Raw genomic sequence first — 14,590 nt, forward strand, 5'->3', positions numbered from 1 at the left:
TTAGTTTGCTGTTCAATGTTAAATACACTAGTGACCCCTATGTATGAATTGTGGCGAATACATCCTACCATGAACTTTGCACAATTTGAAATGTATGAGTATTGGAATCTGAATAATACTTGATGAATCAGTTGCAGCTGTGGGTTTTTATCTGACATTTAATGGACTTGTTTCTCTCTCAAACATTTGCAAAATGTCACCCCTACAATAGCACAGAATAAATACGTTTCAAATTAGAATAAAGATAATGTAATCCCATTAAACCACAGCATGTGTAAAATGCTATATGCTGCATTACATTTGAAGTCTCATGAATTACATTTTCATTTTCATCAAATTGTGTCAATAAAAGAAAAAAATGCAATTACAATTTATTACAATTTTTCTAAAATGGAACAAGATTATATCTAAATCAGATACTGATCAATATGTCTGCCTTGGGTACACTGACAAAGGGGTAGTAAGCATGTAATGCATGTAATTTAATGTATTTAGAGAATGGGTGACGGAAAAGCTGGAACTCAGAATTAAACGGTCAAAAAAAGCAAAATATTTGAGGGGTGGCCATCTTGTGGCCGTTTATGAAATTGCAGGGGTTTTTTTTAGCATTTCATTTACTTTATTAGTGATCACCCCTTTGTTAGTCGATCCACCGACATGTACTAAATCAAAACAACAAAAAAAATTAACTTAATAAATACAAAAGCAAGACTAGAAGCTCCACCCAAGAGAACCAACGCGTTAACTGTAAGTGAATGTGCTCTAAATGCAGAATCAACAAAATGGGAGTGAACGGTTTCACTAATGCTTACCATGATAGGATTTATGAATATATTCATTTTATCATGTTATTCTGTTAATATACGTCTAGACATACATGCTTCATGTGAAACAGCTTTGCCAAAACCACCATGTATGTCAGAAAAACTTACATTCAATCGACCTTATGCACACTCTGCCCTTAAACATCAGTCACATATTTCCATAAGCATTATTTTTTACTTACAGGTTTGGAGATCAGCAATAGCTAAAGGGTATGAAAATGCCACACGAATGTTGCAGCAAATTTTTGCAATGAACACAAAACTCACTGCTGGCAGGCTGAAGAGGCTTTGGTTTTTGACAAGACTCGATAGCGCGTTATCATTGCAGAAAACAGGCGGAATGTGACATGCTTGGACAACAAGTTGGTCACTTACACAGCAGCTGCAAGAGTGAGTGAGGCTTAGTGCTTATTTCACATTTGAGATGCCATTCATAATTGGCAAGTTTAGGAAGTGCTGTCAGAGTGTACATGTACAGAGAAACCCTAAGATACACAAAGCCGATGATTTTGAAACGTAGCTCTATGCACGTTTTTTTTTTGGTACTGAATACTCATGCAGATTCATAACCCCTCTCTTCAGCATGCTCTGGAATGAGTCACATTTGACAGACCTTAAACAGCAATGCCTTACCGAAGTACTGGCTCTTATTGAATGAACACAGACACACAAAGCACATGTATGAGAATGAAATGTTTCTCACGAACGGTAGTCACATTAATACATAGTTTTAGTGACCCTCGCCAAGGTAACAAAAGCTGAGCGTTTCCCTTATGTGTCGTTTTGAGGATTAGAGCATCTGTTCTGATTCAGATTGGTCATACAGTCACCAGATATTTTCCTTCAAAAATCCTGTTATTAAATCAGTTATAGTTTTATCCTGCCCACCCCGACTAATTATAAAGCACTTTGAATCAGCTGTTATACCCACTGATAAGGTTAGCTGCGTTGTATGTGGTCTCAGGTAGATATTTTATGCGGTAGTTTAAGACTTTAAACCTATTTCACCTTTTACACAGAAAAGCAAAATAAAGACATTTCATCGCTGCTGGTTTATTCTGTAACACGCGCTACAGTAAGGCGTCTAAGTGCGTCACTCTGGCCTGGGTTTCAAGTTGTTCTTCTTCGGCTCAAAGAAGTTCTCCACGATGGCATCCACCAGGTCGTCCAGCTCCGTCTTCAGCTGATTCACATCGCTGAGAGGGGGACAGACACAGGGTCAGAGCACACTTTACACCTGCATTACAATGCATATCTAGAGGCTTCATCTACACCTGAGCTGACAAGGAGAAAAGGGGCCTTAGCTAGACAGCGCAAGCTTCCCTACAGTCGGTAGTGGTGGCCGTTTGGCTATGATAATGAAATAAAATTTTCACACATGGCAGTCACATGCCAGCATGCGGTAATCACCAGAAGTGATGTGTTAGCTTGTATACAAAACTTACAGGTGCACCAAAACATTTCCGAAAGCAGTTCTTCTCCATTTTAATACATTCTATGTAAGAATGCTCTCTCTGAATGACTTTTTCACTTGTTTTCAACCTCTTAGCACCACCTAGTGATTATGCACCAAGGAATCCCTCTGCTTGGAATATCATAACCGTTAATAACACCTGTGGTGCTACACATGAGAAATAACTGCTGGAGACTCGAATTAAAGCACACAATTCACATCCAAAAGAGCGAAAAACGTGACAAGAAATAACACTTCCTCCAGTCGGGCCCAGAGGTTTCTCCTAACGCTCTTCAAACCTGAAAGTGCGTTCTTGTTTGAGCAACTTCCCTCTGGCTCAGCTTACAGTAAGGAGCCCAGTTCCAGAGAAGCGTCGTCTCACCTGTTCCCAGGTGCAGCGCACAGCTCAGTGTAATACTTGATCTTGGGTTCAGTGCCGCTGGTCCTCATGGTTGCCACGCCCCCGTTGGAGAAGGTGAAGGTGATCATCTGGCTGCTCTTGCTGGTGGGCAGCACCTGAGACAGAACAAACACCAACTTACAATCTACAGTGCCCCTAATATGTATTTATTACCCCTAATTAAAGCTAAACAGGAAACCTAATAACGGAAACAAATGTATGTATTGCAAAATGTTCTATGCTTAAAAAATCCACGTCAAAGGAGGATTAACTGAATACTTGTGACCCTTATGTTTTCTGGAATAAAATTCTTTATTTGTGAACAATATGGCTTTGCTTTGTGCAATGCTAATAGGATTACGCTAATAAGATGTAAAACTCTTAAATGTTTTTAAGCAGAAAAAAAAAACAATCCAGTAAGTACATTTCTCCCATTATATCATGTACTTTGTGCTGTTTATTTTTCATTTAATTAGGGGTATGATTAAATTGGTATGATCCCTAATCAATCATACACTGTGGGCGAGGGCTACTGGATCCCCACTTTCAAATCAGCCAGAGACACTACTTTCTGGATCAATTAATCCTCATTTTACTTGAAACTAGTCACGTTCCCTCCCACATCTGAGGGTCGAAAAACTACGTTTCATCATATTCAGTCTCCTCTTCTCATACTCTCTTCTGACTGGTTTAAACATCCTGTATGAAAAGTGAAGGCAAGGAAGAGGATATGCTTTGTGTGAGGAGCACAGGAACCAATTTAATTGTTATAGGTTTACCTGAATAACCTGGAGTGTGGCTCTCAGAAACCAGCCTTGAGTGGTGCTTCAGTTAATGGACTTACTTGAAAAGAAGAAAAAAAAAAAACGTCTTACTGCTTTCTTGTCTGCCTGGTTGCTGTCGTAGCCAGTTGTGAGGTCCCTCACGGTGGACACGGTGAAGCCTCCACACTCCTTGGGGTACGTGTTCTCCCCGCTGAAGTTGCGCAGTCGGTCAAAGAGCTGCCGGATGGTGTCCTGGTCATGGCAGATGAAGTAGGAGTTCTTGGTGATGTGATAGCCGTACCTGGGAGCACAGACAGAGGAGTGAGACTCAGAAACACAGAGCAAGAGGGTCCAGACTAAGAGGAGGCGCATTTATATACAAACACCTCACTGACCTGTCCATTTCAGCTATTTCAATCAGCCATCCCTGAGTCAGAACAGACATATTCTACGACTGCCTTAACACTTTGACTCAGACATCCAAACCACTGGATCACTGTTTTAACCCTAATCCACCAACACAGTGCTTCACATCACTGAACGAATGGAAGCCCCAGTGCCCCAGTCCCCTGGCTGTGCGAAGGTGGCACCCGGCCGGGCACTCACTCGTCATAGATGGCCTTGAGCTGCTGGGAGAGAGTGCTGCCCTTGGTGGCCAGGTACGAGGTGAGCTCAGCAGCAATGGCCGCCGCACTCACGCCATCTTTGTCCAGGACGGCTGGGCAGCACATGTACCCTGGGAAGAGAGTCATTTTAGACATTAGGACATTAACAGTTGCCTTGGTCTCTTAAATCAGCTGATCTGGAATCAGATGTTATAGCGCCCTCTAGTGTTCTGGATGTCTCCTTCAGTCCATGGACACCTGCTTAAAATGAATCTTAGTCTAATAAAAAATCATCCTTGTCCATTAATGCTAATCAATAGCCTGACACACTGCTCAGCTGTGCATGTGATCAGCTGCCTGTGGTCATCATATCTCAACTGTACAGAAATCTGTGCTTGAGTTCACAGTGTGGCGCGGGGCTGTCTGAAGGTACCTATAGCCTCCTCGAAAGCGAACAGCACCGTCTTGCCCTGGTCCAGCAGCTGCTTGGCCCTGTTCCCCATCCATTTGAAGCCGGTCAAGGTTTCCTGTTGAAGGAGGAAGAAATGTACCATTGGAAAATAACAGGAAGACGTGGGATGGCCAAACAGCACAAGCATGAATCTCATTATTAATTTTCCATTTACTGCTAGCTGGCATAACAAAGAAAGAAGTACCCTGGGTAATTTTACACACTCCACAAAACATTTAAGTTGCCTCAGGACATGTTACACTTCTCTCAAATAAACTGAAAGGTCTGTTCTAAAGTTACAGAGTATCTTCAGAGTTACAGAGTATAGTTATAGAGTATGTATTTATATGTGATATATGTACCTATATGTAACTATATGTGTGGCTCCTCTCAAAGTACTGGGGTAACATTAAACAAATACTGATATAAACAGATGCTACTTTGTTCTAACTATATCTTTCAAAATGAATGCTGTTAATTAGTATGTCACTATTTATTGTTCCACGGCACTTGTTCATTGACTTACTGACAGCATACTGTGACAGAGCCACATACACCGACCACCCTGTGACCCAGCAAGCCTCTGTGTTGTAGATCCGGTGCAGATCCGGAGAGCCTCGTATCTCGCACCATGGACACACGGCGGTGAGGCTGGCGGCAGGGGCTTACCTCGAAGTGGAAGCCTTCCTTGAGCGCGATGGCCCTGAGGATCTTGGAGGACACGGTACTGGCCAGCATGTACACGTCCTTCACCTCGGCGGGCTCCGGGGCCTTCTGCCGCCAGCAGCGAAACAGCCACCAGCCCAGCAGCGCCCCCAGCTCGTTCCCCGAAAACACCCTCCACCTGCCGCTAACACACAGACAGAACACACCGCGGGTCACTTCCGGGGCACAGAGGGTTGCTCTATGACAAACACGTTACACCGTTGGAGGTGCCAAGCAGCTACAAAATCTTCCGTGGCTTCTCCTTGGTGTCAGCTTGGTACACCCAACTGAACATTTTCCCCGTGCTTCTAAAAACTTAGAATGTTACGAATGTATAAATGTAAAGATGGGGAACTAATCCTTGCTTTTTCTGGGAAAATGCTCTCCGCATGCATGTGCACAATTCAGGAATGAGACAAAAGTATAACTGTGTCCTTAATCAACCCCACGCATTTACTGTGATTATCAATGAAGTGTGTCGTTACAACAATAAAATTCCAGGGTGCAGTATTGCTGGCTTACACCTTGTTAGTGGACTGTTCATAATACAGAGAGGGAGACAAACTGTTCTGTAATTACAGTAATGTAATATTGATGCAATATTAAATACCTGCACTTTAGTCTTACTCCTGAGACCAGTTCATCATCTACATGCTTAACACTCAAACTACATCAGCCTGTGGCAAATCACTCAAACTGAAAACTCAGTTCTGCTACCGCACTGGTTGTGTCTGTAACCACACCCACATCACTGACCACACCCATAGCCACACCCACAGCTCCTACCACACCCACATCCTTACTCTTTCGGTTTCTCTGCCACTGCCAGGCGATCTGCATCAGGGTCGTTGGCCAGCACCACTGTGGCCCCTTCTTTGTCAGCCAGTGCAAACGACAGAGTCTTCAAGGATCCAGAGAGGCAAGGACACACATTTTAACACCTGGGCTCTTTCCTCTCAGACATTTACAGGTCAACTTGGTTGACAAATCAACAAGGCTGACCAGTGATTCATTTCCACAAAATCAAAATGTATTTCACATCATTGCAATCACCTCTCAAGCTAGCGGCAGGCAGTCTTGAGTAACATTTCAATATTATTTAATATTATAAAAATATAATCATTATTAATATCACTTTTATTCTGTGACCAACATGGGTTAAAAATCATATTTCATTTAATTTTAGCGAAAGTCAAACATAGAGCAAGATAAGTGAAGAATATAAAGAGGGGATGCATACATATATTGTAAACTGAAGGAGCACATAGACAAGATTAGTGCTCCACACTCACCAGCACCCCCTCTCCCTCCTCTGGGTTGGGGTACTTCACTGTGGGGAACTCGGGGTCCGGGTCCTTCTGCTCTGGCACCGCGTAGGGAGGGTGCAGGTCAAACGCCTGAAACGCAGACTGGACAAATGCGTGGCCCACCCCGTGAACTGAGGTGTGGACAAACTTGACCTCTGAACTCTTGTTAATGTCTCTGTCGGGGCACAGGAACGCAGCGTTAGTCCAATCGGTTCCGTTTCTTAATTAAAATGATTATTAGCTCACACGAAACCTTAGTGGCAACACGTTGCATATGATAACAGGAATAGGATGGGGAAGAAACAAAAAGGGGAAAACGAGGAGGGAACGGTTTTTTCCTCCTATGACTTATCTCAATATAAGAATAAATAACCTACAACAAAAAGAGGAATATTTTTGCAGTGTGCTATTGTGACATACTATGAAATGCTAATGTCAGGACAGGATGAGAGAGACACAAAGAAACAAGACCAGGCCCAGACTAACAGAGCTGTACCTGTGGAAGCAGAGACTCTGAATGGCCTTGAAGTATTCCCTGTTGATGTCCTGGTAGGGGTCCTTCACCAGGGGGCTCTGCTGGGCCAGCTGCTCGTCCCAGGACTCAAGCCAGGGCTCCAGGTTCTCCTCGATGGCAGAGGCGATCCCCTTGTCATGGGGTGGGATGATTTGGGCACCATTCTCCCAGTACACCTGCCAGAAGCAATAACCAAAAGTGGATGGCTGAGGGAGCTCTATGTTATTACTACCAGTAGAATTGCTATGTGCCAGTTATATTAATGGTACTAATAACAAGATTAAGATTTTACACCTGGTGAACAACAAAGAAACAATTTTGGGAAGTTTTGTTAAAATATGTTGAATATTTATGATGACAATGGAGCACAGATTACACAAAAAAGTACCATCACTACCTTAGCAACAGACATGTGGAGACAAAGACGTGAACAGGGATAAGAAGAGCCACTGTCCAGATGAAACTAGGTAGCTAATGTTGCTAACTAGCAAAGGTTTGCATACTCAAATTAACAGGTTATTCGCTGACAGCTTGCATTTCCTGATAAGCCAGGTCAGGAAAATGATTTTTTTTTTTTTCCTTTCCAATTTTTTTCCCCCCAGATTTTCAGATTTTCAAAAGATTTAAGATTCGGCAGTTTAAACCACCTTGTCATGTGTGCCCGGTCACCTGAGTTATGAGGTGACGTGGTGCTTACGCTGCAAAATCACTTGATCTCATTATGGCCAGTGATGAATGACCAATTGATCAAAACTGAACCTTCAGTATCTAAAACCAGCATTTTTAATCTTATTAAGAATATTTCAGAATGCATGCATCAACAGTGACCCATTCCTTTTAATGCTCAGTGTTGTTACAAAATATTGCTGTTACTCGACTTTGCTTTTATTCTGTATGCCCCTGTTCATATTTTTAAAGTGGACCTTGAGTGGTTCTCTGAAAAACATAATCTCAGGGTAAGCATTTGGCGGGACATTCTGAGCATAACACCCTTGTGATAGTACACCCAGCCAAGCCAAGTGACAGTTCCACTGTCAAATCATCATCTTGTGAAAGGAGATTAAAATTAATGTTTACCTGCAATTAGACAGACATATCAAACGATGAGGGTCTGGTCATGTATTGATGTCTTTTCATTAAATGGTTCAAACGTGTGTGCCAGATTGCAATAATCCTGCTTTACACCTGCCAATACAAGCTGCTTTTCTGGGTAGTGCCCACAGCAGACAATGCTGGCATTGTGAGACATGCCAGCGAGACGGTTTAGAAGGATTGGAGCCGCGGGCCGTACCTTGTAGCCATTGTCCTGTTTGGGGTTGTGAGAAGCTGTCACCATGATCCCGGCACACAGTCCCAGGTGTGACACTGTGAAGGGCTGAGGGAAAAGAGCAGGTTGGGGCAGGTGAAATCAATGCAAATACAGTCAGTGTGTGAACTGGGCCAACAACAATTACAACTGGGTGGCGCTGGTCATACAAGTTACGGCTGCACATCGACGGCTTCGCAAACGTCACACGCAAATAACTTTTAACAACAGAACACAAAACGAATACCACAAAAAACACAAAACTTACACGTGCCCGAAAACTCTTGACCAGAGGAAAAAGCAAGTAAGCAGACGGTTAAAAAACAGCGACTTTCACTGAAGGTAAAATTACTGTCAAGGTTATTTTAAACCGATGAAATGTAAGTGGGGAATGACTTTGCTGGCATATAGCTGAGTAATAATAAACTGTAAATCAATGAGATGTTACACTGCAGAAGGACAGCACTACAAATGTGTGCCTGTATGTGGTTGATTGTATTTATTAGTTCAATCCATTGGGCTTCCTTAATATTTGTCTCCGCATGAATATATCTGCAACTGCTTGCAATTCCCTCGGGTGTGATGCTGGGTTTGTAGGCAAGCTGTTTCCATGTGCGCCTGTCTGTGTATTCAAATATCCCCATCACTGTGGAGACAAAATGCCGCAGTGTGGAAAGTACTGGCAACCCTTGACTCCAATCCAGCTCCACTCCATGTGCACAGTGTGCATGTGCCCATGTGAGGTGCGCATGGCCAGCGAATGCCTTCACTCCTATTGGTGCCTGGGCTTCACCGAGAGTGCAGATTGGCCGGAGGCATTTGACAAGTGAGTAGCATACCAATGGCGGCTACAGAGTGCCGAGGGGAGAGAGGAGGCTGAGAGTGTACAAACATAAAAAAACACAGAGAACTCCCGAGTGAAAAATACTAAATGTGAGACACAGGTGGTTCTTGTTGTAAAATACATACTGCTTATGTTAATCAAAACTGAACATCCCTGATGTCTAACCTTTAAAATCTGAAGCAAAACCTTAACACGGATAAGGAGATTGGCCATCAGAGAGAGAGCTGATCATTTGTGAAAACAGTATGACCGGGTGACAGACCGCAGTTGCAGTTTTTTTATGTAACCTGTGCTGCAAGTGTCTGTTTATCTGGAGTTTGGTCAGCGTTGCACCTCCATTTCACAGCCTTTGCTGACAGGATCTAGTATTACAGCTGCATAGGGCAGTCCCCATATCCACTGACAAAATAGCTTACCTTTTTAAACAGGGAATTACGGAACTTATCTAAAACCACATTTTGAGGTGTCAGTCTTTGAGTATTTGACTAGCTTCCAAAGAAACTACTTTTGAGAAGATTATTTTTTCCATTTTCACTGCAAGACAGGGTCAGATTCTCTAATTACTCACCTTCCCTGTTCCTTTCGCAGTCATGTTTTAGTTTATTTGACTTGGAATACGCTTTTGATCACTTTCCCATCCAGACAACAAAATCCTTTTTTAGGCAGTAATGTAGTCAGCCCCATTTAAATACCCACCCATAAATGTCTATGCATGTTAGTGCCTACAAGTCAGGCCTTGAACTTTACTCAAACACGGGCACAGATACACACTGAAGTGGGTGAGAGTACAAACTCTTCCCCCAACACTCTGATCCCGGATCAGTGTGCACCTCACAGAAAAAAGCGCAGCAGCTATTAATAGGATGGTGAGGATAGTGCTGGATCAGTTGCTGGGGGCAGAGTGTGTCCAAAGCGCGTTTCCAATTGTTCTGTGAATGATTGACATCCGTGGCCTGCATTCCTGAAGAAAAAAGTGAGACAGGCCAACAGCAGTGTCACTGGAAAACCATTCTGGCTTGCAGCTGGTTGCAGCTGGTTGGGCCTGTAAAAACTTTTCAAACCATTCTAACATGAAAAACAAGGTTCAGATACAGGGGAAATTTTACCTGGATTTTGGATTGCAAATCACTATATATACAGATGGTATCTAACTAGCGACATACCACAAAAGGTGTGGGGGTTATGTCACAGAAGAGGTAGACGGGGACTCCGCGGCTGACCAGCACCGTGGCAGCCAGACTGGCGAATCGCTTACTGCTCCCCCCACTGGGCGGGTGAGAGCGGGCGTCGAACCCAATCACCACGCCCCTCTCCTTCAGGTCTGGGAAACACTGCTCCAGGTAACTGCAGAATCCCTGCGAGGACAGTGTGGTTACAGCACAACATAACATGGCAGTGCAAAAGTGTCACTGTAATTTAAGGTTGCAAATCTGCGGTTTCATAGAGGTTCAACAAATACAACAGACATGGTGTATAATGCCAATCTCTAGATCTACATCTCTCTCTCGCAAACATATACACATACATATAGATACTTGCTTCTTAAGATTTTATACAAGACATCTACAAAAAGGTCAGGTATACATATCATCAGAACAAAGATGAAGCATTAATAAAAAAATTATACAATTAATATAGAGCAAATAAAGTCAACCATGAAAAAACAACACAGTATCTTTCATATATCATTAACATGTTTTAGGTGAACAATATTGTCATCTACAGTCTACTCAAACCCAATGATTTTTCATTCATGTCAAAGCAAATAAATGGCTAAACTAACTCTATCTCATTGCACGTGAACATTTATCAGATCGCCATTTTAGTCCTGATGTTAAAATTCAAAGTAGTCATATCAATGACCTGTTATACGACACGCAATGTGTGCAACATGGCTACATGAATGCCTCAGCATGTTGTGGTGCAATGCGCTCACTGTGCTGGGTCCTACAGCCATGGCCAAGGACACAGCAATTGTAACTATATCACTATGACATGCCGTGTCTGCCCTGCAGTCACCCCCCCACAGCCAGGTGTGACCGCCAGGTGCGTGGCACACCTCCTCACCTGAGTGGTCTGGATGATGGTCAGGTCGTTCATGCAGGAGACCCCTGGCCCCATGGCGGCCCTCAGCCCGGCCGTCCCAAACTCCATCCGGGCAGCAAAGCATCTCTGCAGCTCCTCCACCGCCCCCTCCTTCACCAGCCCCCGCACTGCGGCCAGGGTCTTCGGGTTCTACAGCCAAACATCCACAGGGCCTGAAGTTGGCCATCAATACTGACGACATGTGTGTGTGTGTGTGGGGGTATGGGGTGTATTTAAAAAAGTAGTGAGACATGAGATGAGTAGAAATGACATGATTAAGTCTGTTTCCACCACTCCATGGACATGGATACAGTACCTTCCACTTCACCATCACTCTAAGGAGGAGAAGCCTCAGTACAGGAGTGCAGGGGAAAAAAATCTGATTTAGACACAGTTTGACTCTCTCACGCTTGTCATTCACCATAATTACACAAGCTTCTTTAATCCTAGAAGTTTAATAGCTCTTTGTATATGGAACCCATATTACAGAAAACAGCAGACAGAACTGAGAAAATTTATGGTTTAAATCAAAAACAAAACAAAAAAAACTGACAGAAGTGAGTTCTGCATTGCAGTGTGATCTCACTCACAATGCGACTCACAAATGAAGCGGGAAAGGACAATACAGCAGGTGGCAGCCTGTTCAGCGCGTAGTGATACAAAGGCCAACACTTTATGCAGGAATGAATGGGGAATAAAAGACAACTCTGTCAAAGAGGACAAGCTCACCACCTGTCCTGGCCCCCGGATGGAACTTATCAGCCATAGGCTCTGTACAGACTTCCACGGACATCTCCCTGTCTGCACTCCTCAGCTCTCACATGCTGGGAATCTGCCCCCGTATAGCCGAACTTAACAAATCCCATGTGAGCACCCATGATGAAGCAGGGTTGCTGCTCCATCAGAGACCAACCCTGCCGTCTGAAAGGCCCGTGCATTTTAATGCGGCTAATCTAATATGGCTTCAAAATGCTAATTTATCCGATTTCTTTTTGGTTCCAATTCTTTTTCGCTTAAGTGGCTGCGTCGCATTTCCGCTTAAGGCCGTGAATGCGTTTCACGTGTCAGGTGGCATGACATCTAAGGACAGGGCACACGTTACTTTGATTAAGACAATGCTACAGCCCTTCAAAGCAGACAGATCTATGCTTCTGTTCAGAGGCAGTTTCAGTTTATTTTAGTATGTTTGCCAGTGAATTTGCCAAAATATTTATTTATGAATGTGTGGTGGGAGTCGTGCTACACAGGGCAAGGGGCAGGACCAAAACAGTCAACACTTTAAATTAGCCAGAAGCTCATCTCTGTCAGACAGGTACATTTAGGAGCTCAAATCAAACATCAACAAGAACAAACTCTCTCTTAAAGCAGACTGTTGACCATTTACAGTTCCATTTACAGTAAAAAGAATCCTACTCAGAGTTCCAGAAGGGCTTACAGAAATACTTCTATGTAAAATTCACTTTCTGAAAAACTATGACCATGCTATAAATAAAAGGGAATAAAGTATTTGCTGGTACGCGAAGCTTTCCTGTTCTAAGCACTGACCCCAATCTCCTTGGTTTCTACGATGCAACATCCATTGATGCTTGGATTCAGACTTATCATGCGGATAAAATCTTAATCTAATACTTTTTGAGCATTTAACTCCAGCATTACAATAATATACTTTCAAAGTAGCCTTCAGGGAATTAACACAAAGTCATATTTAATGTCTGAGCACAGTGTTCCAGACAACTTGAAACAATGCCTTATCTATTAGTACGTTGTGCTTGGTAAGGGCCAGCTAGACTCATCAATCAATACAAGGAAAGTAAGCATGCCCTGGTTTGCTTTGCAAAACCACCATCACACAGCAAATTAGTTACACTTTGTTAGTACATCTTCAGAGTCACTGTACCTGACCAAGACGTCAAACTGTATCAGTCACAGTGCATATTAACTTGCTGGCTAACACTATGTGAACTCTAATAGTTTGTATGTCAACCTTAGCTGAGATAGACAACTATCTATTTGTAAAACGTTGTCTGTCAGATAGTTAGCTAATAGTTTGAGTAACTACTCTGTGAGAATCTTCAAGTTACCAACTTGCCTCTTGTAACGTTAAGTGACTATACCTTCAGCTAACTATAATGTCGCCACCCTAGAGCAAGTATTATTACCAGATACCTAAATTAGCTACCCTGGAAGTGAATTTCATAAATTCATACATAGCTACAGCCAGCTCATTTACCTGAACAGCTGTCATCAAGCGAACTATCACGTATGTATACACTTTGTTAATCCAGATCCACACTCACTGTCTATCTTCGTGAGCTAGCTAGCTGCACACATGCCAACAACAATGTGTAGCTGTGTGGTTCAAACAAACACCGGCCCATGGCGAATTCCACCACCCATCAACAATGCAACACCTTCTGGATCCGCACTTACTTCCTCACTTCCAAGCTAGCAAGCTAACTTTGTAGCAAACGTAATATAGCTAGATTTATTTGTGTCCTGTGGCTAACTAGTCTAACGTTAGCTACTTTGGGCATTTAGGTTAGCTATGGTTAACGTTAGATATTTAGGCAAACGAGACACCGACGAGCATGAAAAATCAGTCTGCTGTCTGACAGACAGGTTCACATCACCTTGTCAAACCTCAACCACTGTTTGACGGCGTGGTCCAGATCGATATCACCCGTGGTCGCGATGTCATTCTCCATGTTTCTTCCCTTTGTGTATGCTGTCAGCACCTTTAGATTTTTTTAATAAGGAAAAGCTAGCAGCAAGCGAACACGTCGGTCCATACAGACCATCTACTATCGCGCAGTCCCTCAAGTTCCTTCCCTGTGCAGTGAACGAGTGAGTAGCTGGCTACGTCATATGACGAACAGCTAAGTAGCCAATCAGTGGACGCGGGGTAGCTTGATAAGTGAGCCGTGACATTACGTCACGGGTGGAGTTTGGCCCGCCCTCGCTATCTACCGGTGATGAGTCACGAGCTCGGTCGCGCATGGATGAGCGTGAGCAGCATGTTGAAGTCATTTAGGTTAAATGCGCGGATAATTTCCGTAGCTACGGCAGTCGTATTAACTCTATTCTCAGCTATGCACATTTTTTAACTCACTATGTTTGTTATTAACCCGTATCATACGTATCCTGCAGTATAGTTGGTTCAAGAGCGGTAATAAACCTCTGCGTTAACTTGTCAGTACAAGTTAAAATATGTTACTCAACCATTATAAACGTTCTCGGCTTTTTGTAGGTTAATCTTAGAGACAGCCTGAACCTACTCTTCCTCATTGTATGACGTTAATTAAATTACTCAATAGTTGGTCCATCATGTACGC

General features: G+C 43.2%; 1 protein-coding gene across 1 annotated transcript; it reads right to left on the bottom strand.

Annotated features, from left to right (window-relative positions):
• Positions 1 to 596: 596 nt before the first annotated feature.
• On the bottom strand, positions 597 to 14,084 carry pgm2 (phosphoglucomutase 2). Its single transcript, XM_036516987.1, has 13 exons — positions 13,889 to 14,084; positions 11,241 to 11,408; positions 10,337 to 10,528; positions 8,315 to 8,398; positions 7,006 to 7,199; positions 6,495 to 6,684; positions 6,006 to 6,103; positions 5,167 to 5,347; positions 4,480 to 4,573; positions 4,048 to 4,177; positions 3,553 to 3,742; positions 2,660 to 2,793; positions 597 to 2,020 (listed from the first exon to the last, which is right to left on the bottom strand). The coding sequence occupies exons 1-13, from the start codon at positions 13,961 to 13,963 to the stop codon at positions 1,918 to 1,920; spliced, it is 1,833 nt and encodes a 610-aa protein (XP_036372880.1). The 5' UTR covers positions 13,964 to 14,084; the 3' UTR covers positions 597 to 1,917.
• Positions 14,085 to 14,590: the final 506 nt, after the last annotated feature.

The sequence above is a fragment of the Megalops cyprinoides genome, chromosome 22, assembly GCF_013368585.1.
Source record: "Megalops cyprinoides isolate fMegCyp1 chromosome 22, fMegCyp1.pri, whole genome shotgun sequence".
Taxonomy (NCBI): domain Eukaryota; kingdom Metazoa; phylum Chordata; class Actinopteri; order Elopiformes; family Megalopidae; genus Megalops; species Megalops cyprinoides.